The 26,923-nt window shown below is 45.7% G+C and overlaps 1 protein-coding gene across 2 annotated transcripts in view; it reads left to right on the top strand.

Annotated features, from left to right (window-relative positions):
• The window catches only part of Mrtfa (myocardin related transcription factor A), a 178,456-nt gene that overhangs the window by 121,173 nt on the left and 30,360 nt on the right, over nucleotides 1-26,923 (top strand). For both annotated transcript variants that reach the window (NM_001082536.2, NM_153049.3), the window contains one exon: nucleotides 24,210-24,275. In NM_001082536.2, coding sequence (NP_001076005.2) covers nucleotides 24,210-24,275 — 66 coding nt within the window. The remainder of the gene's footprint in view (nucleotides 1-24,209; nucleotides 24,276-26,923) is intronic.

Genomic DNA, 26,923 nt, shown 5'->3' with positions numbered 1-26,923 from the left:
AGGAAACCTAGTGTGGGAAGGATATGCTGGCATGTCTGCACTGCCAGCCTTGGTATCTGACCTGTTACTATCTCTATTGGTTGGTGGTTCTCGGCCTTCCTAATGTTGCAACCCTTTAATACAGTTTTTCATGCTCTGGTGATCCCAGCCATGAAATTATTTTTGTTGCTTCTTCATAACTCTTAAGTTTGCTACTGTTATGAATAGTAATGTAGATATCTGATGCACAGGATATTTGATCCACAATGCCTGTGAAAGGGTCATTCAACCCCCAAAGGGGTTGCAGCCCACAAGTAGAGAACCACTGCTATGGGTAGAAATGCCAGTGAGTGCCATGGTGGCAGCTGTTTCTGTAGTCAGCTGGATAAATACTTCAACTCAGCCTGATGGTATAGCTCTTCTGATCACCCCCTCCCCCCACAGGATGCCTGATGAGACTGTACATTCTGAGTGAGTAAAGTCAAACGGCAAGGTAAGGTGAGGGTAACAGTCTCAGATAGGCCTCAGAAGTCTCAGGCTGCCGTTACTGTCTGAATCGCTGGTCTCAGATGTAGCCAGTGCTTAAGGTCCTGTATTCTAGTCAGTCATTGTGATGACTATTCTTAGTTGTCAGCTTGACTACATCTGAAATTAACTAAAACCCAAATGGCTGGCACACGTGAGAGAATTTTTTTTTTCCTTACTTGAATCATTTGAAGTAGGAAGACCTACTTTTCTGGATCTTTGAGGTGGGAAGATACATTCTTAAACCAGATCTGTGGAGGAGGGAAGATCCACCTTTAATCTGGGTTTCACACCTTCTCCTGGTAGTCTGTATAAAAGGCGTGGAGGAAGGAAGCTTGCTTTTCTTGCCTGCTTGCTCCTCTTCACTAGATCTTCATAAGAGTGATTACTAAGAACCACATGACAGTAAGTACTAGGCTGTCTTGAAATCTCCTCTGCCAGGGCCATTAATCCAAAACTCTTCAATTTAGCCTCAGGCAGATTTTCTGTGGAGAAGGGCCACATTCTTTGCCAAAATATTACAAGAACAGCTGCTAGGCCACTATATTCTTCCCTTCTGAAATTGAGCTGGGCCCCCACAGTTCAAATCACTCTCAATACTGTTTTCAAAGACTGTGATAGGATGGCTCATTAAGTCGCCCTTAAAGTGTCCAATGCTTTTCTAGTCCAAAGCCCCAAAGTCTTCCATATTCTTCATCAAGCAACATGGGCAGGCCTGGCATAGCAATACCTCACTCTCTGGTACCAACTTCTGTCTTCGTTACTGCTCTATTTCTGTGAGGAGACACCATTACCAAGGCAACCCTTATAAAAGAAAACATTTAATTGGGGGCTTGTTTACAGTTTCAGGGGCTTTTAGTCTGTTATCATCATTGTAGGGAACATGGTGGCAGGTAGGCAGGCATAATGCTGAAGAAGTAGCAGAGCGCTGCATCCTGATCCACAGGAAGAGAGACAGCCTGGTCCTAGCATAGGCTTTTGAAACCTCAAAGTGACACACTTCCTTGAACATGGCCATAGCTCTTAATCCTTATAAGCCTTTCAAATAGCGCCACTCCCTGCTGACTAAGCAGTAGATATATGAGTGTAACAGGACCATTCTTGTTCAAACCATCACAGTCATGGTGTGTACACCTGTGAGGGCTAAGGATGGATGGAGTCTTAGGCCAGCTGCAGAGTGCTTTCTTAAAAGGGAAGGCCAGCCTTTGTTTTCATTTGAAATGAAAGATCAAATTTGTAATAAAATATATCTTCTTTTACACAGTGCGCACAGTTTGCTAATAAATGTCCCTTCATTCATCATTGAGCACATTTGCCATGTTAGTAATTGTTGTGTTTATGGTTCCCATCTTATCTCATTGCTGGGATACGGCTTTTTTTTTTTTTAAGATTTAAGATTTTTTAAAGATTTATTTATTTATTATATGTAAGTACACTGTAGATGTCTTCAGACACTCCAGAAGAGGGAGTCAGATCTTGTTACAGATGGTTGTGAGCCACCATGTGGTTGCTGGGACTTGAACTTCAGACCTTCAGAAGAGCAGTCGGGTGCTCTTACCCACTGAGCCATCTCACCAGCCCGGGATATGGCTTTTTTTAAAAGCCAGTTCTTCCTGAATTCCTATCTCCACATTTGGTTCTTTCTCATCTACAAACATTTTAAACACAGTCGTCAAGTAAAACACAATAGTGCTGTGTTTTAGCTCCTGTTCATCCTCAGTACAGGCTTTGCACAGAAGGAGGCAGAGGCAAGAAGAGGGAACCAGGTCACGTGGTATTGCCTGGCAGGAGCCTTTTGGTTCTGAGCAGAGAAACCAACTGTTTACTATTTTGGGTGAATGAGGTTGGGTGGTTGCTACGAACGTTTTCTCTGAGGGAGCCCTTGAGTCTTCCAGCTCTACACACTGAAATCATCCCAGCTCTGCTTTTTGGCATTTGGATCATGGAGGGAGGTATCGGTGTCGAGTCCCAGTGCTGACAGGAAGAAATGTTTTGCCAGGGACTTACTGATTCTGCCCTTCTGCTGTCAGTGCTTTAGTGCTCCACTCCTAAGGAAACCTGGGATCTCACTGCTCTTGCAACTCTTTGCACTGCAAAAAATGAAGTGCCCACTTTAAAGTGCAATGCTACTTAAAGCCTCAGCAGATAACGAATGGCTGCCCTAAGGAGGGCAGGCATGGAGACTGGCTGCTTGCAATATTGGCCTCTGGAGTCTTGTATCTCCAGCCCACTAGAGAAGACCAAGATTTGTCAGCCTGCCTGCAGGATCCTGCCATTCTCATGGATCGTCCTGAAGCCTGAGAAAGACAGCTGCTCAGCTATGTGTCTGACCCCTTACCACAGTTTGCGGGAAGGTTAGCATATTTAGCTTTGGTGTTTGCATGCTTCTCCCCTAACTCAAACATACTGCTGTCGTTTATCCCTACCTGTTAATCTGCTGCCACTCAAGCTTTGACTTTGGATGGCTTATTCTCCAGAATTTGTTGAACATTCAACAAATGGATAAGTGGACACAGTACTGTAGCATGCATCTAAAAACCAGATGGGGCAGTGATGAGGCTGTTTCTCATGCCCCCTCCAGCTTAACAACAGGTGAACCCAGGTTGTAGAAGAAGTAATGAAAAAAGCTGTGACTCTGCCTCTGTTTGCAGGTCAAGTACTTGTCAGTCACTCCGACTATAAATAGATAGGGAGCAATGGGTGGCAGCCTCATTGTCTGCTCCCTTACCTACAGCAACCTTCTTTGCTATTCTGAAACTGATGACAGATATTCTTTTGGAGTGAAGTAGATACATTTGTGCTCTGCAGAAAGTTTCTAATTTGAGAAAAATCTTTTCACAGGCCTTCTGGGTCATTGGTACGACATTGGTCATCAAACTGTTATCAAACTTGGATTGAGGAGGAATCATCAGTCTTGTGTCTCAGCTTGGAGATGCTCTACAGGCGTCAGGTTCTGCCCTTAGGTCTGTAGGTGCTAAAAGCATAGACAGCTTTTGAGTGTCGGAGGAGCTCTTGGTGGCTCTTCGCTGGCTTCTCACAGGATGACTTGAGTGCGTGGAGTCAGCAGTGAATGAATCGGCTGAGGAAGGGATTGGTCTGAAGGAGTGTCCAGTTTGCAAAGAATGTTAAGAACACATTGAGAGGCAGTTGGTTTTGTCTGTTTTTTAATAATCTATAAGTGTGCTGGATCTAAGTGAGGAACACCATGCCCCTGCCAGGGAAGATTACCTGAGAAGCAGAGAGACTTCAGTGCTTAGGCTGCAGCCCTTGGCTTTGTGGAGATAGAGAGCTGTAATGTTCCAGAGACAGTTTGCTGGGTTAGGCTTAGCTTGGTGTAGGGTGGAAAGCCATGGCTCTCACATTTGAAATCAAAGGGGAGAAGACTTGCATTAGTGTGCAGACTGTGTAAGTAGGAACGCAGACCTGGCACAAACAGGGTCAGAGCGGCAGGTGCACATGGCCACTCCAAGCCCTAGGCATCCTACAGCTTGTGCAGTTCTCTACATCTGTCAGGTACGTCCAACCTTTTGACTTGGCGACACAACACTGTCACCTGCAAAGTCATACTCAAGAACCGTACAGTAGTGGAATCCCCCCCAAAAGACAACAACAACACCCAAACCTCCTTCCATAGATTTGTGACTGTGTTGGTCTGTGTCACACCACTGGGCATGCCTTTGAGGACTCAGATCCTCTTCTCTAATTAACTTTTTTTATTAAAGCATAATTTTGTAAGCTCACAAAAGAAGTGGATTATGCTGAAGGCCCAAAGATACCCAGTAAAGTGGTGTATGTTGCTCTTGTGTTTCATTATTACAGATAAACTCCAAATACAGCCATTTTCTCTCCTGGTTTTCTTTAATAGACTTTGGCAAGGATCAGAACTGCCTGATGGTTGTTTTTTAAGGAGGAGTGAGCAGTCTTCGAGCTGGGGTTTAGTGGCTTTATGCACCTTCTGGTCCAGCGCTGTGTCTGTACGGCAGCATGGTGGGCACTGGGCAGATGCGGCTGACATTACTGAGAACCTGCGTGTTTCCTTGAACTTGGTTTTACTTAGATGTAGCTAGCAGACATTGCTGTTGGCTGCTCCTTGAGATGAGCAGGTTTTCTCTGCCCTCCCAGGTTCTCTTCCGGCCTGCCGGCCTTTATTCCTCTTCACCAGCTTACTCTGGAGAGTGCTGGCTGTGTTCCTGATCTTAGAGTACTTCCTACCTCTTGACCTTGGCTCTTGCTGTTCATCTCTAGTGTGTGAAGTGTTTCAAAGGTTTCCAATACACCACTGCCTCCATGGACATTACAGAATCACTTTGCTCTCTAGTAATTTATCTCTAGGCTTATTTTTGTAAAGATTTTTAAACATTTACTCCTGTGTGTGTGGGGGGGCATATTCATGCCCAGACACCTCAATATGTATGTGGAGGACACTTTTAGTTAGAGTCTGTTCACTTCTTCTACCTGGTGGAATCCAAGAATGGAACTCAGGTCAACAGCATCTTCATTCTGTGCTGTCTCACAGGCCATTTTACACTTATCTTCTCCGCTGTATTTGTGAGTTCCTTGAGGTCTTTTGCACTTTTGTGGGGTTTGTTTGTTTGTTTGTTTGTTTTAAATGCATGTGGTAAGCCCAGCCTTTTCTCTCTGGTCCTCCCAAGTGCTCACACTGAAGCCACCCATTTGTGCACATGGAGCAGTTAATTAGCCTTCTGATAATTACTGTTTCTGGGCACTAGAGGGCAGTATTGCATCCCTAGGGAGATGTGTTTATCCTGAATTAACTGAGGTTTTTGACTAGTATCCTAATCTGATTTTAGTCAGTCTCATGTGGATAATTCAGAAGTAATTTGCCTCTGTTTATTGTCAGTGACATTAATAATGTTTCTGTAATGCTTTTCAGCTACATTCAGAATATGAAGTTGGAACAAGGGATGTAACATCTTGTTAAAGCTGAGAGAGATCAGTCAAGTCTCTGGGTGTCATACATTACTTTCTTGAAGTTGGACACCATTATATGGTAGGCAGTTAGTGTCTTAACAGAGAGCAAAATTGTCTTGAACTTGCTGTTCTTAGTTTGATCTTGCCAGTTGTGTATGTCTATGTGTGTGTCTGTGTGTGTGTGTCTGTGTGTGTGTGTGTGTGTGTCTGTGTGTGTCTGACTTGCTCTAGCTTAGTAAACCAGTTTCTGATTTTCTAGTGTCTTTAGTCATAACTGAGTCAAATGAGGTCATGTGTGAGCTCTCTGTAAGGTGTGACATGTGTGTGAGCTCTCTAAGGTGTGACATGTGTGTGAGCTCTCTGTAAGGTGTGACATGAACTTGGGCTCCTTCTTTGCTTCTGTCTTCACCTCCATATGGAGTGCACACAGTAAGAGACTAGTTGTAATATTATAACCTTAAGTTTTAAATATTAAAGACTGCATGCTGTTAAGAATTGATAGGAGATGTGACATGCAGTTCTGTCCACCTAAGCTGCACACACTGACCTGTGGTTATAACTACAGAAGTCTGCTCAACGAAGCTTGTCTTCTGATGTTGCTGCCTCAGGATGAACTGTTAGCCATGTAAGTCATACCCTTTTGTTTAGTCTCAAGTGGATTTAATATTTTAACATCCTCTGCCTTTCTTATCAACTTCAAATATTCAGAGTCAGCTAATTATTATAAGGTATTTAGAGCATTATGGAAAACCAGGTTCAGATGCAATTTTTAAGAGAAGACGGCTGCATTTTGGAAATAAGCATGAACACAGTTTGCTATGGTAGTTTGTGGTTAGACAAGCAGTAGGTTAGCTGTGGTGGTGCACACCTTTAATCCCAGAAGGATTAAATCTAGGGAGGCAAAGACAGGCTGATCTCTGAGTTTGAGGCCAGCCTGGTCTACAGGGCAGGTTCCAGGACAACCAGGGCTGCACAGGAAGATGGGGCTTTCTTTCATCAGCAGATCATTATAGAGACACCAGATAAAATGTTCAGCTGAATCCAGGCAGGCTCCTGCTTACAAAACCTCTTACCAAGGAAAGTTGCAGCTTACTATTTGCACTTGAATAATTCCCTGTCCAGGCTTCCAGGTAGGAAACTCAGTTACAGAACTGCCCTGCTGGGAGAAGTCCTGGTGATACTGAGTGGACACCCTGGCAAGTGTGGTATGAAGAAGCTTACAGGGTTCTGGACCTCATCAGAATTAAACGTGCAGATCAGGATGTGCCAGCCGACTCCCTGGGGGGTAGGGATCTGACAAAAGCTCCTCCAGTACGTTCAGCTGTGTGCTGAACACACTTGGGCTGGGGCCCAGGCAGATGGCACATTCCTGCACCAATCTCCTGAAACATGCCGGGTTCAAAAGCTATCGGAGAGCACCCGATAGAGGTAGACCTGGCTGAGACCACCTTGGGATTGTCGTATCTTCTCACGGCCCTGTGCCTGCCCTGTTGTGGACTTGGCTTCTACTGTCAGTACAACCCTGGGACTGATTCATCTCCTCTGAAAGATTCCTTCAGACTGAGATGATTTGAGGGTAAACTTTAGGACTCTACAGCTTCCCTCTCCACAGCCCAGCCTGTCCCATTCTCGGGTCTGACTAAGCCTTCCATCTAAGACTAGGGAGGGGTGAAGCAGCTTTGGTATAGTCAGTTGCCCCTTCATTAGTTATCCCATTGGCTCTAATGTAGGGAGATACTCTCCTTAGGGGTCACCTCTTCCCCGCCTCCCGCCTTGCCTGTTGCCCTTTGATTTTTTAAATCTGATACTCAGCCTCGCCTCCCCCACTCACACGCTGGAGTTCCTGAGCTATTTCTGTCGGGTTAATGATCCCCAGCTGTTGCTGACTGTGTTCACGCTGGTGAGAATCAGCAGGGCCAGCAGAGAAGGGGTCGAGCCTGAAGCAAATTACACGGGTTGTCAAACTAGTCTCACCCATTTTTCTGAAACCACCAGGGTAAGGCTGTTTAGGGATGCTACTACTGAGATGCTTAAGTGACACAAGGGTGAGAACATTTCCTCTCGGGGACATTTTTAAAGTAAACATTCTTAGTGGATATTGTTAGTGACAATTTGGATAGACCCAAAGAGGAGGAATTTCGAGTGTACTCAGCATAAAGAAATGGTGAAAGTTTAAGGTGGTGGATATGCTAATTAGCCAACTGCACAGGAGTAAAAACATCACATTTCACCTCATAAAAATTTACAAATCTTGTGTGCCAAGCAAAATTTTAAAAAATGTGTATGATGTAGTTCTACATTATATTTAAGCTCATAATCTGGCCTGTCCCCTTCCAGCCATGCAGTGTGCTGAAGAAGCCTAGTTAATACCTGACTAGAAAGTTAGGTCTGTGACAGGAGAGGTGGAAATCATCCCAGAGGTGATGGAAGCATCCATCTCATCTCCTGGTTGACCTGAGGCAGGTTTGTCCTGTAAAAGTTGTGCAAACCCTGCAGCAGATCCAACCACAGAAATATCAAACAGAGCTGTGGGTTTATGACGTGAACACCCGTAGGATTGCACGCGCCTTTGCTTCTCATCCATCCTCACTAATAATCATGGGACAGGTGCTGTGGGGAACTTAATTTAACAGTTAAATGGCCCAGGTTTCTCCTACATGGGCTTGAGCTGCCGATCTCGTAGCTCTTATCCTCACATACCACATGGAAGTTTAATTTTACGGATTTTATCTGTACAAGTTTCACTGCAGCCTTTCTGAAAATTTATTTTTGAATCTCCAATTCTTTTCAGTTAGGAAACTAAAATTTTACACTACCTACAATTTGGGGTGGGGTTCTCATTGTTAATTACATGTCCCTAAATTTCCTCTGATCAGAAGTTCTTTGAGATGATATAGTTTGCCTTAGCTAAGCAGAAAAGAGAATCATCTGACTTGTCTATCCTGAGAATGGCCTGCAGGTGGCATAGGTTTTAAACCTGCCTGTGACCTTGTCAGCCTTGGCCACATTCATCTGGATGGATACCTGATACTTGGCACCTTAAGTCTCTACAGGACTAGGCGCATCTTCTCTCACTGAGACCAGACAAGGCAGTTAGGGGAACAGGATCCACAGACAGGCAACAGAGTCAGGGACGGCCCCCACTCCAGTTGTTGGGGGACCTGCATGAAGACCAGGCTGCACATCTGCTATGTGCAGGGGACCTAGGTCCAACCCATGTATTGGTTTTTGGTTGGTGGTTCAGTCTCTGGGAACCCCCAAAGGTTCAAGTTAATTGACTCTGTTGGTCTTCTTGTGAAGTCCTTATCCCTTCTGGGTTCCTCAATCCTTCTCCCCAACTCCCCCACAAGACTTCCTGAGCTCTGTGTAATGGTTGACTATGTGTCTCTGCATCTGTTTCAGTCAACTGCTGGGTGGAGCCTCTCAGAGGACAACTTTTTGGCTTTTTTGAGACAAGAGTTTCACTTTTAACTCTGGGTGACCTGGAACTTACTCCATAGACCAGGCTGGTCTCAGATTCACAGAGATGTGAGTGGTGGAGTTCCTCTGTGTTCTGGAACTCCACCACTGGCCCTGATTTAAAAAACAAAAAAACAAAAAACCATTTGTGTGTGTGTGTGTGTGTGTGTGTGTGTGTGTTCGTTCATGCCACAATACCCATGTGTAAGCCAGAGACACCTGGGTAGTTGAGTTGGTATTCTCCATCTACCGTGTCTGTGGGTTGAAGCTATGGCTGTCAGGCTTGGCAGCAGGCACCTGTGCCCAGTGTACTATCATGCAGCTCATTCGCCCAGATTTTTGAACATGTCAGAAAGAGTTTTAACTTACCTATTATGTTTAAGAATGAATATTTTTGACTCTGACAGCAAGTGTGATGTAGTAGAGAAGAGCACAGATCTTTGCAGTCAGGCCAACCTGTGTCTTAGCTCTTGCACTGCCTGGCTGGCTCTGCCCAGTCACCTCTTCATTGCTTTCTTCATCTATGAAACAGAAACTAATGCATGGCTCAAATAGCTGTGCTTGTGTATGGAGCCCAGTGACCTCGAAGCCACCCTGTAAGAGTCTTCATTTCCTATAGCATTTTCTTTAAGGCAAGTCTTTCCCCCGTGCCTTTGCACTTGCTACCTCTGCTTTCTGGAACCCAGTTTCTCCAGCCTTACTCCTGTCTTACACTTTGTCACTCTGCCCTCTTACAACGTTAGAGTTTCCTTTATGAAAGTTTCCTGTGTTGAGAGCTGGGGTAGGACGATGGCCTGTGCAGGTTTTGCACCCTCCTCGACTTCTGCATAGAGGAGCCCCTTGCAGTGCCCTTTAAGACGTGTCCAGCATGGTCTGGCTAGAGTCTGGGTGCTGCAGGCTGTACACCTAGCATCCTGTCTGTTGGGATTTCTTGATCCCATGGGTGCGCCATTTTGATTGCACTGATGTGTCATTCTGAAGCATGATTGATCTGTTTTATGAAGGAGGAGGAGTAACAAAATATAGAACTGTGCTTAAGGCTTTGGATTTGGACACAGCTGGCCCCCAGCCTTTGCTCTGCCCGTTGTTACTGTGTCCTTGGACAAGTTGCTTAATCGTTTGAAAACTCAAGCCGTAAAATGATGATAGTACCCTCTGCATGGTTCTCTTAGGAGACTTGGACCACAAGAGAATGTTCTCACCATTTTATAAGTAGCATTAGACAGCACAGATCTTTTATTGTCCATATTTGCTTAAATTAGGTTTCATGAGCTCATTCTTTACAAATTGCTAGGCTAGGTGGATAAGTAGCCCAGGTTTCCCACCCAGGAGGGACAGGCACTTCAGCAAAAGCTCTGTTCCCTTCCTAACAGCGTCAGATTAAGTGGAAAATACTTACCTCCTTCAGGTGGCTGTTACTTCTGGTTTCTAAATGGGTTTATAAAAAGGCTGACAGAACTTATCAAACAGTCGTTTGAAATCTCAGTTTGTGAGACATGTCTTAACATATGTCAGGCAGTATTATCTTTCTTCTACAGTACTATCTTTATAGTATTACATTGTAACTAGTTGTATTTGTTTATGCTACAGTTCACTTTATGCTTTAAATCCTCTAGAACCTGTTACTCTTTGTTTTTCATAATTAGTTGTTTGGGAAATCGTGATTTCTTTGTGTCCAAGAGAATGCAGCGGTTAAGTCTGAAAGCCCAACCCTCAATGGGATTCACTAATTGATTCATAAATTCCTTTGAAGAAAGAAGATCCACATAGTCGTCTTGTTGTTGTTGTTGTTTTTAATTTTTTGTATGGATGTTTGTCTGTAGTATACATCTCTGTACCATAGTATGTACCTTGTGCCTGTGGAGGCCAAAAGAGGGCATTGAATCAGCTGGAACTGGAGTTAAAGACTGTTGTGAGCCACCATGTGGTGCTGGAAATCAATCTTGGGTCATCTGGAAGAACAGCCAGTGTTCTTAACTTCTGAGCCATCTCATCAGTCCTAGATTACAATTCTTTTAAATAAACTTTTATTTTAGAACAGTTTTAGACTTACACAGATAGCACAGAGAGTTCCAGAACCCCTCCACCCAGCTGTCCCCAATGAAGCCTTTTCTATGCCTGTCAGTATGAGCCATAAACACGCCATGTAGATGTTAGGTGAGCACAAGCTTTGTATGGATTCCAGCCACCTCACTGCTGTCATTTTTCTGTACCAAGATCCACTGATGCATTTAACCTCTCCTTTCCTCCACACCTCTCCCCTTCTACTGAGTGCAGCCTACTTAGGCCGAGCTCTCATCCTCCTGCCTCAGCCATCTCAGTGCTATGGTCACAAGCACCCTTGGTCACACTCGGTTCTAACTGAGTGAATCAATAGGACCCCAAAGACAATACGCTTTCATTGTCTTCTGCTTTTTCATTTTTACATTCACTCTGGATTCACCTTGAGATTCAGCTAGTCCTCCTTTCTCTAGCAAAAGATAAGTGGGTCTTTGTGGGTCCTTCAACCACTCCTTATTCATGAACAGCTCAGAGTTTTCGAACCATACTTTGAACATTCACTGTACGTTTAATTTCAGCATTGAATGTTGCTGATACTTCTGCCCCTTTCTGGGTCTTGATCTTTAGACTTACAAGGGGACTAGAATCTGAGAACAGAGTGCCCTGACCATGCCTTCCAGAGGGAAGCAGTGTTGCCCTGCCCTGCCCCGCCCCAGCTCTGCCTTGCCCTGCCCTGCCTCGACCTGCTCTTCCCCTTCCTTCTTCTTTTTCTTACCCTTCCCTGTTTCTGTCTTCCCCCTTTTTCATTCCTTCCCCCATCTCCCTTCCTCCTTCCTTTCACTTCCCACCACCAAGAAGAAAAGCTTGGGACGTGATTTTTAAGTAAGAATGGTTTGTTGGGGCTAGAGAAGATGGCTCAGTGGCTAAGAGTGTTTGTTGCTCTCTGTGCTAGCTGATTTTTTATTAACTTGACACAAGCTAGAGTCATTTTAGAGGAGGGAACCTCAATTGAGAAAATGTCCCCACCAAACTGGCCCGTGGTCAAGCCTATGGATGCATTTTCTTGATTGATGATTGATGTGGGAGAGCCCAGCTCATGGTGGGTGGTGACGCCGGCAGTACTAAGTTCTATAAGAAAGCAAGCTAAGCAAGACATGAGGAGCAAACCAGTGAGCAACACTCCTCCATGGCCTCTGCATTAGTTCCTGCCTCGAGTTCCTGCCCCGACTTCTTCAGTGATGAACTGTCATGTGGAACTGTAAATTGAAATAAGCCCCTTTCCTCCTCCAAGTTGTTTTTGGTCACAGTATTTTATCACAACAACAGAAATCCCAACTAAGGCACTCTGCCAGAGGAACCAAGTTTGGTCCCCAGGCCCATCTCAGGTGGCTCACAATCCAGGTGTTTTCAGCTCCAGGAGACCTGACACTGTCTTCTGCCCTACCTCTCTGTGGGCACTTGCACACACAGCCTTTACTCACACAGACACATTTTAGTAATAATAATAACAACAACAACAGCAACAACATCCAATCTTTTCACTTGGTGTAGATGGCTCACACCTTTAAATTCCAGTGCTCAGGAGACAGGCAGGTGAATCTCTGTGAGTCCAGCCTGCCCTAGATACTGGGTTCCAGGTCATCCAGGGCTACATAACAAGACCCTGTCTCTAAATAAATAATTTCTTTTCCCCAAAATGTTTTGCAATAAGCAAGAAGACTCTTTTATTTTAAATATTAAAGTTATTTCTAGCAATTCTGCTATAAAGAAATCGACTGTGTAAAAGCTTCAGATCTGTTTTGCATGTACACAGGGTGATTTCTAAGTACATTTGTGAAATTTCAGAGTTTTAATGGGCAGGGGTTAGTTTTCAAGATTACATGATAAAAGTTGAGGCTAATGGAAGTTTAGTGGTTTGATTGATGTAGCAACAGAGTCAGGGCTGCAGCCTATGTCTTCTGCTTCTTTCGCTAATGTCCTTTGAATGCATTTTCTGGGAACTTACAAATATTCCAGCTATCCCTCACTCCCGCAGCCATCAGCTGCCAACAGTTTGTCAGCTACAGGTGGGACCTTGTGATCCCCTCCCCCAGTCCACACTGGAATAGTGACTGGCTTGATCAAGTGCAGGTAACCACAGCTGTTTGAGTTTGAGGGCAGTGACTACATTGTCCATAAGACAGCATTTTACAGAAATCCCCCCCCCCCCCCGTCCTTTCCTCTTCTGTTTTGTTCTGTGAGCCTTGTGGGGGGAGGAGTTTCTAGGGACGTCACATCTGTGGCTGAGCACTCACAAGTTTCTGACCCCTAGCACTGTGACTAATTGAGTCTTCATTAACTGTGCCCACTGCAGAAAGAGTTTTCTCTGTCTGAGGTGAGAACAGCTCTAATCTGTGGTATAAACAGAAAATACCTGAAGGCCATTTGACAATATGTCCACTTAGTAACACAGTAGTAGCCTCCACCCAGGACTGTGACCTCCCCTACCAACGGAGAAATGTCTTCCTGTGAAGGAGGCCTCACATCCAGCCAGAAAGTGGTTGGTTTCTCCAGGAGCAGTCATGGCACAGTTGTCCCAGGGAGCACTTCCTGTCTGGCATTGTAACACACTGCATAAGACCCTTGATTCTGCTCTCCTTCAGCAGCTGGCATAGCACCACCTCGACCTAAGAAAGATGTGCACCAGGGAAGGCGGTTCCTAGTCAGTCCCAGCTTGGTTTCTTCATGACACCAAAGCATGGGGTGATCTCAGCTATTTCTCTCCACTGTCGCTGAGAGTCTTACCATCCTAGCACAGATGCCTAGAGAACAGCAGCAGCCTCGGCCTGTTGTTGTCCTGGGGGCTTCTGGGACTCTTTGACCATCACTTGTTGAGAGGTGTCCTGTGCCTGGCACTGAAAGTCATGTTTGAAAGCCATAAGTAAACATTGCTACCTTACAGCATGTAATGAGTCACTGAGTCCTCTTCCCCATTAGACCTTAGAGTTCCATGAGAGTGAGAGTCAGTCCTCTTCAGACAGCATTCCTAACAGCCCTGGTTTGGAAATGTAAAATGCTTGAGTTAAGTCTAAGAGGCCAACCACTTAATTAGTGTATTACGCAGGGTTCTGTAGAGTCACAGAACTTATGAAATGACTCTGTATGTATATTAAGGGAATCTATTGTGATGACTTACAGTCTGTAGTCCAACTACTGCAACCAATGGTCAGCTGTGAAAGGGAAGTCTAAGAATCTAGTAATTGCTCACTCCCATGAGGCTAGTTGTTTCAGCTGGTCTTCTGTAGAAGTAGGTTCCAACAGATGTGCTGGCAAGTAAGTGCAGGCAGTCAGAAGAGTAAATCTTCCTTCTTCCAAAGTCCCTATGTAGGCCTCTAGCAGAAGGTGTGGCCTAGATTAAAGGTATGTACCACCTTGCCTAGATCTGGGACTTGCTTTGTTCCAGGCTGACCTTGAACTCAGAGATCTCTCTGACTTAGTCTCCTGGGATTAAAGGGTATACTGCCTTAGCCTGGGCCTAAGTTTTTCATGGCCACTATGCTTCAAGATCTCCATGCCAAGGTCCAGGTCAGAAACTTGTGCCTTCCAGACTCATGATCGGGATCACAGATGTGCTCTCCAATTCTGGATTGTAGTTCATTCCAGATATAGTCAAGTTAACAACCAGGAATAGCCATTACAATCCACCCCTCGTCAACTTGACATAAGTCATATCTCATGTCCAAATGAAGCAATAACCAGGTCATAAATATGCCTAACATGATATAACTATACTTTGTACAATCGCAAGCACATTTGTAAATTTAAAATAGGTCAATGTTCCTTGGGAACATTCTTTTAGAATTTTAACTTAAATACCAATTAATGTCAAAGAAATTAGAAGAAGGCACAAATATCTGTACAAATGTTTTCTTAACAAAATAAAACAGAAGGAATTCATACTACTTTATAATCCTCGTTTCTGCAACTGGTTACGTGGCCTTAGCTGATATTTGTAACTACCTTCCTCTACTACCCATTCTGTATTGCCTTCACCCTCTGCAAGCACCTCAGCAGGTCTTGGCTCTTTCCCTGGAGGAGCAACCCACACCTTCTTTCCTTATGGGTCTGCATCCTTTGTCATCCTGCTTGGATTGGGCTGTTGTAGTTTCCCATTGACTTTAATCACAGGACATGGTAGTACCAAGAGACACACTAAGGGATCTCCTGCACTCTGGACTTAATCCTTACCTTCATTGTGGAGAGGCAATCCAGTTTCCCCATGGCAATCTGGCTCTATCACCCCTTCTAACAGTGTTATCCCTTTCTTAGCCTGTTGGTTTAAGGGCTTTAGAAGCCCAGGATGACCAGGAGGAAGTCTGAGCTTCTAGTTCAAGGGAATGTTTGTTGTGGCTCCTGGTAGGAGTACTCTTTCCTTTGGAACCAAAACTTCTAACCAACAGAACCTAGGGTTGTAGGGACAGGAAACAAAACTTTACTTGAGGGTCACTAGGAGTGGCGGTGAGTAGAACTATTATTACCTTTCCCCCTTGATTCCTGGACCCGTGGACCCTGGCTATGGGGGAAATTGTACCATAGATCAGACGGTGATTCAAAGCATACACTGCCTTCTGAAGACCCTGCCCCAGCCCTCCATGCTGCCTCATTGATGATGTGACTATGTCTTTTTTTTTAATGATCTATTTATTTATTTAAGAGTTATTTATTTCTGTGAGTACACTGTAGCTGTACAGATGGTTGTGAGCCTTCATGTGGTTGTTGGGAATTGAGTTTTTAGGACCTCTGCTCACTCCGGTCAGCCCCGCTCACTCAGTCCCCGCTCACTTCGGCCCAAAGATTTATTTATTATTGTACTTAAGTACACTGTAGCTGACTTCAGATGAACCAGAAGAGGGCATCAGATCTCATTACTGGTGGTTGTGAGCCATCATGTGGTTGCTGGGATTTGAACTCAGGACCTTTGGAAGAGCAGTCAGTGAACCATCTCGCCAGCCTGTAACTGTGTCTTCAAAAGGCCATTCCTTCTTTCTCTCAGACCAGCTTCTTCAGGATGATAGGGAACATGGTAAGACCAGTGAATTCCATGATCATAGGCCTACTGTCACACTTCTCTGACTGTGGAATGAGTTCTTTGGTCAGAAGCAATACTGTGTGGGATACCATGATGGTGGATAAAACATTCTGTCAGTCCACAAATGGCAGTTTTGGCAGAAACATTACGGGCAGGAAAGACAAATCTATAACCAGAATAAGTACCTACTCCAGTATGAATAAAACATTGTCCTTTCCACAGAGGAGGTAGTCCAATGTAGTCATCCTGCCACCAGGTTGCTAGCTGGTCACCTCGAGGAATGGTGCATATCTGGGGCTCAGTGTTGGTCCCTTCTGTTGGCAGATGTGGCATTCAGCAGCAGCTGTAGCCAGGTCAGCCTTGGTGAGTGGAAGTCTGTGTTGCTGAGCCCAAGCATAACCTCCATCTCGACCACCATGGCCACTTTGTTCATGTGCCCATTGAGCAATGACAGGGATGGCTGGGGAAAGAGGCTGACTATCCACAGAACGGGTCATCTTATCCACTTGATTACTGAACTCCTCCTCAGCTGAAGTCACCTTTTGGTGAGCATTTATTTGGGACACAAATATCTTCACATCCTTTGCCCATTTGAGGAGATTTGTCTACATATTTCTTCCCCAGATGTCTTTCTCACCAATTTTTCAATCATGGTCTTTCCAAGTCCCTGACCATCCAACCAATTCATTGGCTACAGCCCATGAGTCAGTGAACAGTTGTACATCTGGCCATTTCCTCTTCTAAATGAACTGCAATACCATTTGTATTGCCCAAAGTTCTGTCCACTGTGAAGATTTCCCTTCACCCATATCTTTCCAGGTTGTCCTAGAAAGGGATTGTAATGCTGCAGCTGTCCATTTCTGGGTGGGGCCTGCATAACGTGCAGAGCCATCAGTAAACCAGGTCCTAGTCTTCTCTTCCTCGGTCAGCTGATTGTAGGGCACATGCCATGAGGCTGTAGGCGCTTGCTTGGCAGCAACTGGCATTGTAACAGGAGTAGAAACCATAGGCATTTGAGCAACTTCTTCACATAACTTGCTTGTACCTTCAGGACCTACTCGGACCTGATCGTGTATATACCACCTCTATTTGGTAATGAAGACTGCTACTGTGCGCATCCTACTTTATGATTTGGAGGGTCTGATAACACAGCTCATGATGTGCAGTTCAGGTCACATGGTAACTTGATGTCCTGTTGTCAAATGTTCAGTTTCCACTAAGGTCCTGAAGCAGGCCAAAGAGCTGTTTTTCAAAGAGAGAATAATTGTCTGCAGATGATGGTAGAGCTTTGCTCCAAAAATCCCAAAGGTCTCTTCTGTGATTCACCTACAGGGGCCTGCCAGAGGCTCCAAACAGCAACTCTATTTGCCACTGACACCTCAAATGCCATCCAGTCTGCTGGGTCATATGGTCCACGTGGTAGAGCAGCCTGCACAGCAGCCTGGACCTGTTGGAGAAGCAGCAGCTTTCCAAGTCACTTGGTAAATGGGCTTGAGTAACACCCAAGTAAGGAATGTCCTGTATCCAGAATCCAACCCCACAAAACGTTGTGCTTCTTGTGGTGGGAGGAGCCAGGTGCAATAACTTATCTTTCACCTTAGAAGGAATATCTCTGCATGCCACACACCACTGGACTCCTATGAATTTCACTGAGGTAGTTGGTCCTTGAATTTTGGTTGGATTTATTGCCCTTCCTCTTATATGCATATGTGTTACCAGTGAGTACAAAGTGGTTGCTACCTCATGTTCACTTGGTGTAATCAGCATGATGTCATCATATAGTGTACCAATGTGATATTTTCTGGAAGAGACAAACGATCAAGATCCCTTCTAACTAAGTTATGACACAGGGCAGGAGAGTTAATAAATCCTTGAGGCAAAACTGTAAAGGTATACTGCTGGCCTTGCTAGCTGAAAGCAAATTGCTTCTGGTGGTCCTGATGGACAGGTACCGAGAAGAAGGCATTTGCCAGATCAATAGCTGCATACCAGGTGCCAAGAGATGTGTTCGTTTGCTCAAGTGCATCCAGTACTGCAGCTGCAGTTGGAGTTACTGACTTAGTTTTCGATAATCAACTGTCATTGTCCATGATCCATCTGTCTTCTGCCCTGACCAGAAAGGAGAGTTAAAGGGAGATGAAGTGAGGACCACCACCCCTGCATCTTTCAAGTCCTTGGTGGTGGCAGTAATTTCTGCAGTTCCTCCAGGAATGCAATGCTGTTTTTGATTCACTATTTTCTTTGGCAGAGGAAACTCTTAAGGCTTCCATTTAGCCTTTCCAACCATAATAGCCCTCACTCGACCGGTCAGGAAACCAATGTGAGAATTCTGCCAGCTTTTAAGTATATCTATCCCAATTATACATTCTGGAACTAGGGAAATGAACACAGGATGTGTTCAAAGACCTACTAGACCTACTGTGAGTCGGACATCAGCCAAAACTCCATTAATCACCCATCCTCCTTGGGCCCTTACTTTAACTGGAGGGCCACAGTGTTTTTTTGGGATCTCCATCAATTCAGAACCAGTATCCAATAGACCCCGGAAAATCTGATTATTTCCTTTTTCCCAGTGTACAGTTACCCTTGTAAAAGGTTGTGGGTCCCTCTGGGGAAGAACTAGAGAAAGGCTAATAGCAAACCTTTTAGGTGTCTTATCAAGATCCTTCCTCAGGGGAACCTGGCCACCCCTTCATTCAAGGGGTTATGGGTCTGCAAACTGGCTCAAGTCTGGAAATTGATTTACTGGCCAAGATTGTCTTTTGCCACAATCAAATGTAGCCTTCCTTTTGTTTGTTTGAAAATGTTTCTGCTTATACAGATCAAACAGACATGCAGTAGGCTTTCTGTCTATCTCATGCCTGGAAACAAACACCACGATTGATTAGCCAGGACTAAAGTCTGTACCAGGCAAGATGTTATCAGTTCCATCTCTCCCGTGCTGACCATCATGTGCTGGGTCGTTAAGAACATTGTTTTGTCTACACTGCCCATTATAATAACTATGAGGAGGAAGAAGGAAGGAGGTGTCCTCTGCCTGCCCAGCTTTTTTGTTTCCCCTAAAATGTGTTTTAAACAGTTGACCTTGTAATAGCAAGAGAAAGTGTTACAAGTTAGCAGCAGAGCATTAAAAGAGGAGAGGCAGGGTTCTGAGCTCTGACTGTGCTTCAGGGCTGCCTCCTGTCAAACTTGTTATCACGCACTACATGCTGGGTCTCCCGGTTGTCCTGTGTGTGCCTGCCGTGTGGTGGCTGTCTAGTAAGTTCTTGCTGATGACTGAACGAAGAGCACTCTCCCCCAGCCTCCAGTCCCTGCTCTGAGTGTGGACGCTGGAAGGAACACCAACAGCAAAACTCAGGAACCGTGTTCTCAGGGCACTTTCAGCTGCTTCCCAGTGTCATTTATTTTATTTATTTTGAAACAGGATCTCATGTATCACCAGCTGGCCTCAAATTGAGTATATATAAGCCAAAAATGACTTTCAACTTTGACCCTCCTGCCCATGTTCCCCAGATTCCTGGGACTATCACCACACCTAGTGTGTGTGCTACTGGGCCTAGTGAATGCTAGGTAAGGATTCTACCAACTGAGCTCCGTCCCCAGGCCCCACGTTTTCCCTACTCAATTTTAATTTTAATTGTATTTGATGTGTATGGGTGTTTTGTCTGCATTTATGTCCTGGTTGGTGCCTGAGGAGGCCAGAAGAGGGCACCAGATCCCCTAGAACTGATTTCACAAGTGGTTGTGAGCCTCTATGTGAAATTGAACCTTGGCCAGTGTGTGTAACCACTGAGCCATCCCTCCGGCACATGGTAAGAATAAAACTAGTGTGTTCAGGGTATCTGATCCTAAATGATAGGTCATGTATTTTTATAGTTTGAATACCACGAAGTGAATTTAAGGATATGAGATCAACTACAGTGTATGATGCATGAATAAAATTGATGTGACTCACTGATGCCAGGATGATGCTCTGATTATCACATGCTAAGACGAATGCCCAGCTGCTTCTCCAGAGCTTCCCGGGAAAAGAAGCTTGAAGCTAGAGAGTGGTGGAAGCATGTTTTAATAAACTGAGTGCTTTGTCCACTCAACCCAAGAAATATTAAAAACAGTTCAGATGATTTGCTTTTATTCTTAAATTTGTTTGTTATCCCTCTGTGTGTGTGTGTGTGTTAGAGAGAGAGAGATAGACAGACAGACAGACAGACAGACAGACAGACAGACATAGAGTCTTAGGACAACTTGGAGGAGTTGGTTTTCTTCCTTCACTGTTTGGGTCCCAGGGATCAAACTCAGTCAGTCTTAGCAGCAAGTGCCTTTGCTTGTGAACCTAGACAGTGCTAGTCTGGGGAGATATATGGAAGGAAGACTTTGGCATACTCTCCTGTTTGACTGTAAGTCATCACGCTTTGATCTCCTTATCAGTCCCCATAAAGAAAGAGCCAACAGAAATGCCTGCTTGTGCACAAGCTTGTCTTTACCTTTACCATTACCAAACCCCACAAACGTAATCCAGCGTCTGTGTCTCCATGGGAGTGTGTGGGTAGCCTGTATACAGACGAACAAATGCAGTTATAACTGGTGAAGCAGCCGAGTGCTTTCCAGAGAAGAACTGGAGGACTCCCCCGCCCCGCCCCCCAGAGACTGCTTCACGGTGAGGAGCTCTGGCTGCTTTTCAGAGGACGCAGGTTTGATTCCCAGCACCCACGTGAGGCTCATAGCCAGCTGTAACTGGGAATCCAGTGCCTGCTTCTTGTCTCCACAGGCACTGCATGTGTGTGGTGCACACAGAAACATTCAGGCAAAACACCCATATGCATAAATTAATAATTTTTTTGCAAAGGATTGGAAGAAAAAGAAAAGAAACCAGGTTAGCATGGCCAGCCCTAGAGCCCCCACTCTCCCATCTTCACAAACAACAGCACAGTCACACAGTGGCCCTCGTGACCCTGGCTGTGGGTGCTTCACATAGGACTATTAATTGGTATTTCAAAATTACTCTTGAATAATAGCTGTTTCACTAATTATTCTTTATTTGAAACGTTCATGCTTAATTTAATTTCATTGGTCTCTGCTCTCTGAAGTCAAATTAATTTGTTATATTTAAGCAGTCCCTAATAGCTTATCTTACCCCAGGCCTTAGATACACTGTAGAAGATGCCCCTTTATCTTTTTCCATCCTGTCTGGTCTGGCTTTCCCCTCTCTTATGAGTAGGCGTTGATGCTAAGAGCGCACACCTGAAAACTATAGAGCAGGCTCGAACCAGCTGAACCAGCTTCTGTTCTCTTCATCTTTGTGGCACAAAACAAAAACCGTTCTAACTAGAACAGGCTCTAATTTTCTTCTTTGAGAACGGAGATGGTGATCACAGCTATCTTTGTAGAGCTGCCCACCTTCTTTGTCAGTGCCGAGGTTAAAACTGAGGGCCTAGCTGCATATGTATCAAAAGATGGCCTAGTCGGCCATCACTGGAAAGAGAGGTCCATTGGACTTGCAAACTTTATATGCCTCAGTACAGGGGAATGCCAGGGCCAAAAAGGGGGAGTGGGTGGGTAGGGGAGTGGGGGGGGATTGGGTATGGGGGACTTTTGGGATAGCATTGGAAATGTAAATGATGAAAATACCTAATTAAAAAAAAAAAAAAAAAAACTGAGGGCCTTGCGTGTATTAGCTATGACCCCTTAGCCATCGGGCCGTGGAGTGGGGTGATTAAATACATTAAAAGCACACCAGTCACCGAGCACAGAAGCAACAGTACAAACGCGGTGGCTCCTCGCCGGCTGCATCTTAGTGCTGTGCTGCTGGTGTTTGTGTTAACGCTGCAGTCCAGCTCCCAGGCAGATTCCCCCACTGAAGTAGATTACCTCATCTCCTCTGACCCTAATCTGAGCCAGCGGTTTCCCTCCGCACCAGATAATGAACCCAGGAGGCCTGGTATCTCGGCAGAGCTGACTTGCAGAAAACCTTGGGAGAAACAGCTGGAGCTCAGGTTGTGACATCAGATTGTTTGGGTTCAGTTTTTGTTCCGCCCCCATTACTGAGACAAACAAGGTGAATTGGTCTCTGTAGGCCCCACTTTCCTAACCTGTAAGGTGGGACAAACACTACCAATCTCCTTAGGATTTTAGAGCACAAATGCACAGGGCTGAAAGGTAGCTCAGTGAGCATTCGCCTGGCGTGCACAGGGCCCGGAGTTTGATCCCCATTGTCACAAAACAGCACACACAGACAGACACACACACACACACACAGACACACACACACAGACACACACACACACCAAAGGTATGTAGGATAGGGTCTGGTACAAAGCACATGCTATAAATATCAGCCACTGAAATGGTTGTTGCTTTTACCTATTTAATTAGGGCTTTATTTTAAGCAATGTTAATTTGTTTTAAAAAAAATCGCCTCTTTGTTAGATTTCCAAACTCTCAACATCTTGAGAGTCAGTTTGGTTCTCTCTCTCTCCCCCTCTCCTTCTCTCTCCCTCCCTTCTTTCTTCCCTCCCTCTCTCCCTCTCTCAAGACAGGGTTTCTCTGTGTAGCCCTGGCTCTCCTGGAACTCACTTTGTACACCAGGCTAGCCTGCAACTCAGAGATCTCTCTGCCTCTGCCTCCTGAGTGCTGGAATTAAAGATGTATGCCAATTCAATTTTTATAGCCAAGGTAGGCTTTGAATTTTTGATCCTCCTGCCTTAGTCTTCTGAGTAGCTGCCCCTAATTCCTGTCATTAAATGCCTGCTATAATAAAATACAAATAACATTTTTTCTTTTTTGAGACAGACTTTTACTTTGTAGCAACCCCAGGCTGATGTGAAAATTTTAACTGTCCTTTGCCTCAGCCTCCAAAGGCTGGGAGAATATAGGTATGAGCCACCATGCTTGGCTTAATAAGACTTTTTTTTTTTTAATTAAATTTATAGGAGTTTGTAAATTAGCAGGGGGGATATTCAGAGGTAACCACGCACAGCACCCAACATCACTGTTCAGGTAAAGTAGCTTAGGTGACCCAACGTAATTCTGAATATAGTGGAGAATATAGAGAAGAAGAGAAAAAGAAAAAGAGAGTGGACATTTTCAAGCAAAAATGAAATTTTAAAGGTGAGGGAAAGTCCATGGTACTTAAGGAAGAGTAAAATTTAACATTCTCGTTGGGGTGTCTCACCCTAGGGAATCGTGCCTGGAAGTCCCCATTGCAGCCTGATGTGACATAAGAGCAGAAGGAGGCAAGCAAGCTTGCTAACAGGACAGGGAAAGGAACTTGGAACATAAATCATAATTTTGAGAGAAAGAGAAGTTCTGCTTGTTCCTGTGACCTTGAAGCGTAGGCAAGAGCCCAGCCAGCGTCCTCCCATCCTTGGGTGCCTCTAAAAATCGCTGCGTAGAAAAGGCCCGTGTTAGTACACCACTGTTCCTAGTATTTGTAGGTTACCCTCAGATATGACTTTCAGGGCCCTGCAGTTGAAACCTGTTAGACAGAAGGGGACTTGCTGTGGGCTCTGGGATCCTCCTAACCCTCCCTAGACATTTTCTTAGCATCGTAACCACAGCTATGCTAGTTGATCCTTTGAGTAGTGTATAGTTGTAAAGATGGTTGATGTTTAATTTGATAAAGATCCCTGTTGTTTCATTGAGCAGTGTTGCCAAACAGAGCTAGGAGCGACACCTGTCTCCACTAGCCCGATGTACACTAAGTCGTAGCTCTTGGGTGTCTCCTCTCAGCAGAGAAAGCCCTGTGTGAAAACAGAAGCATGTGGACGGCAAGATACCTTGTAGTCTAGAGGAATGTGGTGTGTGTGAAAGTAGCCATACTTTTTAGATTGTGGTCTCTGTGCAGAGTGCATTTGTTCAACATGCTATGTGCAAACACTTAGAACTTATACAGCTCTTTGTGCTGGGCGCTGGCCCCATTAGACTTTCTTTGAGCTTAGAACTGGTTGGTGTTTCTCAGTCCCAGGAGGAAGGCTGAGTTCTGTAAGGTTTAAGCAAGAGGCAAGACTGGTAGTTTGTGGATTGTTATCACCCTGCAAGACTCTTCGCAACTTCCTCTTGCCGCCCACAGCAGAATGCGGAAACCCTGCTGTGTCAGGCCACTTCTGCAGTTACCCACAGTTGCAGTTTGGGATCCTCCTTTCATACCATAGGCTACCTTTTAGACTTTGCTGCATTTGAGAATGTGTCTGCTGAGGTGGAATGGCTGACTAACCTGCATCTGTCTTCTCTTCTTGCCACCATGCAGTGCTGCAGTTGAAGCTCCAGCAGCGGCGGACCCGGGAGGAACTGGTGAGCCAAGGGATCATGCCGCGTAAGTGTCTCTCGGTGTTTGTACACTTGCTCCTTGGGTTGGCTTGGCTCCTCGGTGGCATAGGAGCACCCTACAGAGCAGGGGTCAGGGGTCTCGTTCCAGTCTTACCCGCCTCTTACTTTTCCATCAGGAGTCCTTGATGGATGGAACAGGTTGTCAATTGCCCAGATTCATCATGTTCAGTGAAACAAGCAGTGCTAGGCTTCCAGCAGGTCGGCAGATAGCCCCGTGCCTTTGAATTGCCTCTTTCCTGGGTTCCCAGCATCCCTTCATGGGAGGAGCAGGGGCTGCTCTGTTCACATCCACTTCACCTCTGTGCTCAGCTGTTAGGAAGAAACCTCTCCTCTCCCCTTGCAGACAGGTACCGTCAGTGAACTACAGTTTATTTTAGAGCTGTGAGGCACCCATGGCGGATACGCGTGTGTGTATGCCTGGATGGAGCTGTTGGTGAGCTGTTCTGACACTGGGCCAGTGTCTGCATCCCTGGGGTAGAAGTGAAACCACGCCTTAGACTCTGTTAGAGACAAGAAAGCCTGTTTTGAATACTAAGAGCACCGTAGACAGTGAAGGCTAGAACCAGGGTCTTGCTCTTCTGACATGTCTTCATGAGTTCTCAGCAGATCATACAAGCTTCCGTCCCCTGGTGGTATGTCGTCACCACTCGGCTCCACCCTGAGGAGGAAGACAGCGAGAGAGCGCACACACACACACACACACACACACCCCAGCAGCATCTGCTGTCATGATGTTTCATGGTCTCCCCCACATGTTACTGCCCACTGTCCCGTTGCCCCGCTGCCATCCATGTTGTTGGCCACTCACTCAGAGGAATCATGTGTGCAGCTACAGTGAATCTGCCCCTGCAAGAGTGGAGGGAGGAAGTGGAGACAAAGGAAGAAGATAATATTACACCTCTTAGTAAGTGTGATGTAGTAAATTAATGGTGGTGGATGTGTTTACAGTTAACAGGAAAAAGTTGGAGACACAGCCGGGCGTGGTGGCGCACGCCTTTAATCCCAGCACTCGGGAGGCAGAGGCAGGTGGATCTCTGAGTTCGAGGCTAGCCTGGTCTACAAAGTGAGCTCCAGGACAGCCAGGGCTATACAGAGAAACCCTGTCTCGAAAAACCAACCAACCAAACAAACAAAAAACAAAACAAAAAAGTTGGAGACACTTTGGATAAACCGGCAAACTCATTCCTATAGTTTCATCATTTGGGAGGCTGAGGCAGGAGTTCAAGGCCAGACTGGGTTATAATGTGAGGCTATATCACAGCAACAACAAAAGACAAACAAAACAGAAAAAGCATATCAGAAAAGCCAGTGCTGAGTGTACTGAGCCTAGAGTGAGGCACCACGGAGAGAGTGAGTGTTGGTTTGTAGGAAGCCACCAAGGCTTCTAATGGCTGAGGGTGGCGTTTGATTTGTGTTGTGTGCTAACCTTTTGTTCCCTGCCCCTCTCTATGGTGTGACACCCCCCCCCCTGCTGTTCTTTGTGGTCTGTGAACCTCCAGAGCACGATTCCCACCCAGCCTGACCTCTGTTGGCCGCTGCAGTAGATTCTGTGGTAGTGTTATTGGTAGGGCAGCAGTGTGCTTTACGGTCTGCGGGCCTCATCAAGGATCCAGTCCCATCCTCCTAGACCCCTTCACAAATGGCATATCTGTTTAGTGTCTGCGAAGCCCCTCATACATTACAGCAGCCAGAGTTTGGGTTGCTGCAGTCGCCTGCGCGCAGATGCATAGCAGCTGCTGTAAGGCAGCACTAATTTTGAGAGCCTCGTTTTTTAGGGCTGTAGGAGGTTCAGGGTCAGGAGGTAGGTTATGCAGGAGTAGAATGCCCATATCCCCACATTCTTCTTCATAACTTCCATGTTATACTGGGATCACTAGGGGAGAACTGAGCAGTCATGGCTCCCTGCTTGCCACTTCTTTAGTGTGGTGCTCAGAAATTGCACTTGTCAGTGTGTACCTTCAGCTTCCTGAAGAATGTCACTTATTTGTGTCTCTGTCTCCCAGTACCTCACCCTAGATGAATGAAGACAGCCGATTGCAAAGTAGGGTGTGTGTGTGTTAACTAACAAACTAGCTAGAATTACGGTCACAGCATTTGAAATACCGTCAGTAATCTCTCCCGTCTTGCCGGGCCCCAGGTTTCAGCTGTCCTAGACACCTAACTGCATGTTTGGGTTGGCTCTGTGGACTGGGGACACTCAGCTTCTCCTTGAGAGTGTCTCCCCTCCAGGAGCATTTCCCTATGGAAAGTGCTGGCTTTCAGCTTCTCTCAGAGGAAAGGGAGCAAAAAAGATGGTGAGGAGAAGTGAAGTGTAGGCAAGTGTCAGGAGTGAGGCGCCCCTCTCACCAGTGCCTACCTCAGTGCCGCCCTGCCTGCCCCCATCACTCTCTACCACGCGGGCGCTCCCTCTACCATGCTGGTGCTCACTGCTCTCCTCACCTTCACCGCAAGACTTTTAAGGGAGACACAGCCAGTGGCAGCCAGCAGTGAGAAGTCACACCTACCCTACAGCGCCCCCTGCAGTCTGTCGGGGTGGCCTGAGGGCTCTCCACAGGGTCCTTGTATTTAGATTAGGTGGACAACTCAGAAGCAAGCAAGCAAGCATGCAAAGCCAGAGAAAGGAGCAAAGTCCCT

This window comes from Mus musculus, chromosome 15 (assembly GCF_000001635.26).
Source record: "Mus musculus strain C57BL/6J chromosome 15, GRCm38.p6 C57BL/6J".
Lineage (NCBI taxonomy): Eukaryota > Metazoa > Chordata > Mammalia > Rodentia > Muridae > Mus > Mus musculus.
The sequence above is the reverse complement of the archived record's forward strand: the minus strand, read 5'-3'. Positions and strand labels throughout refer to the sequence as shown.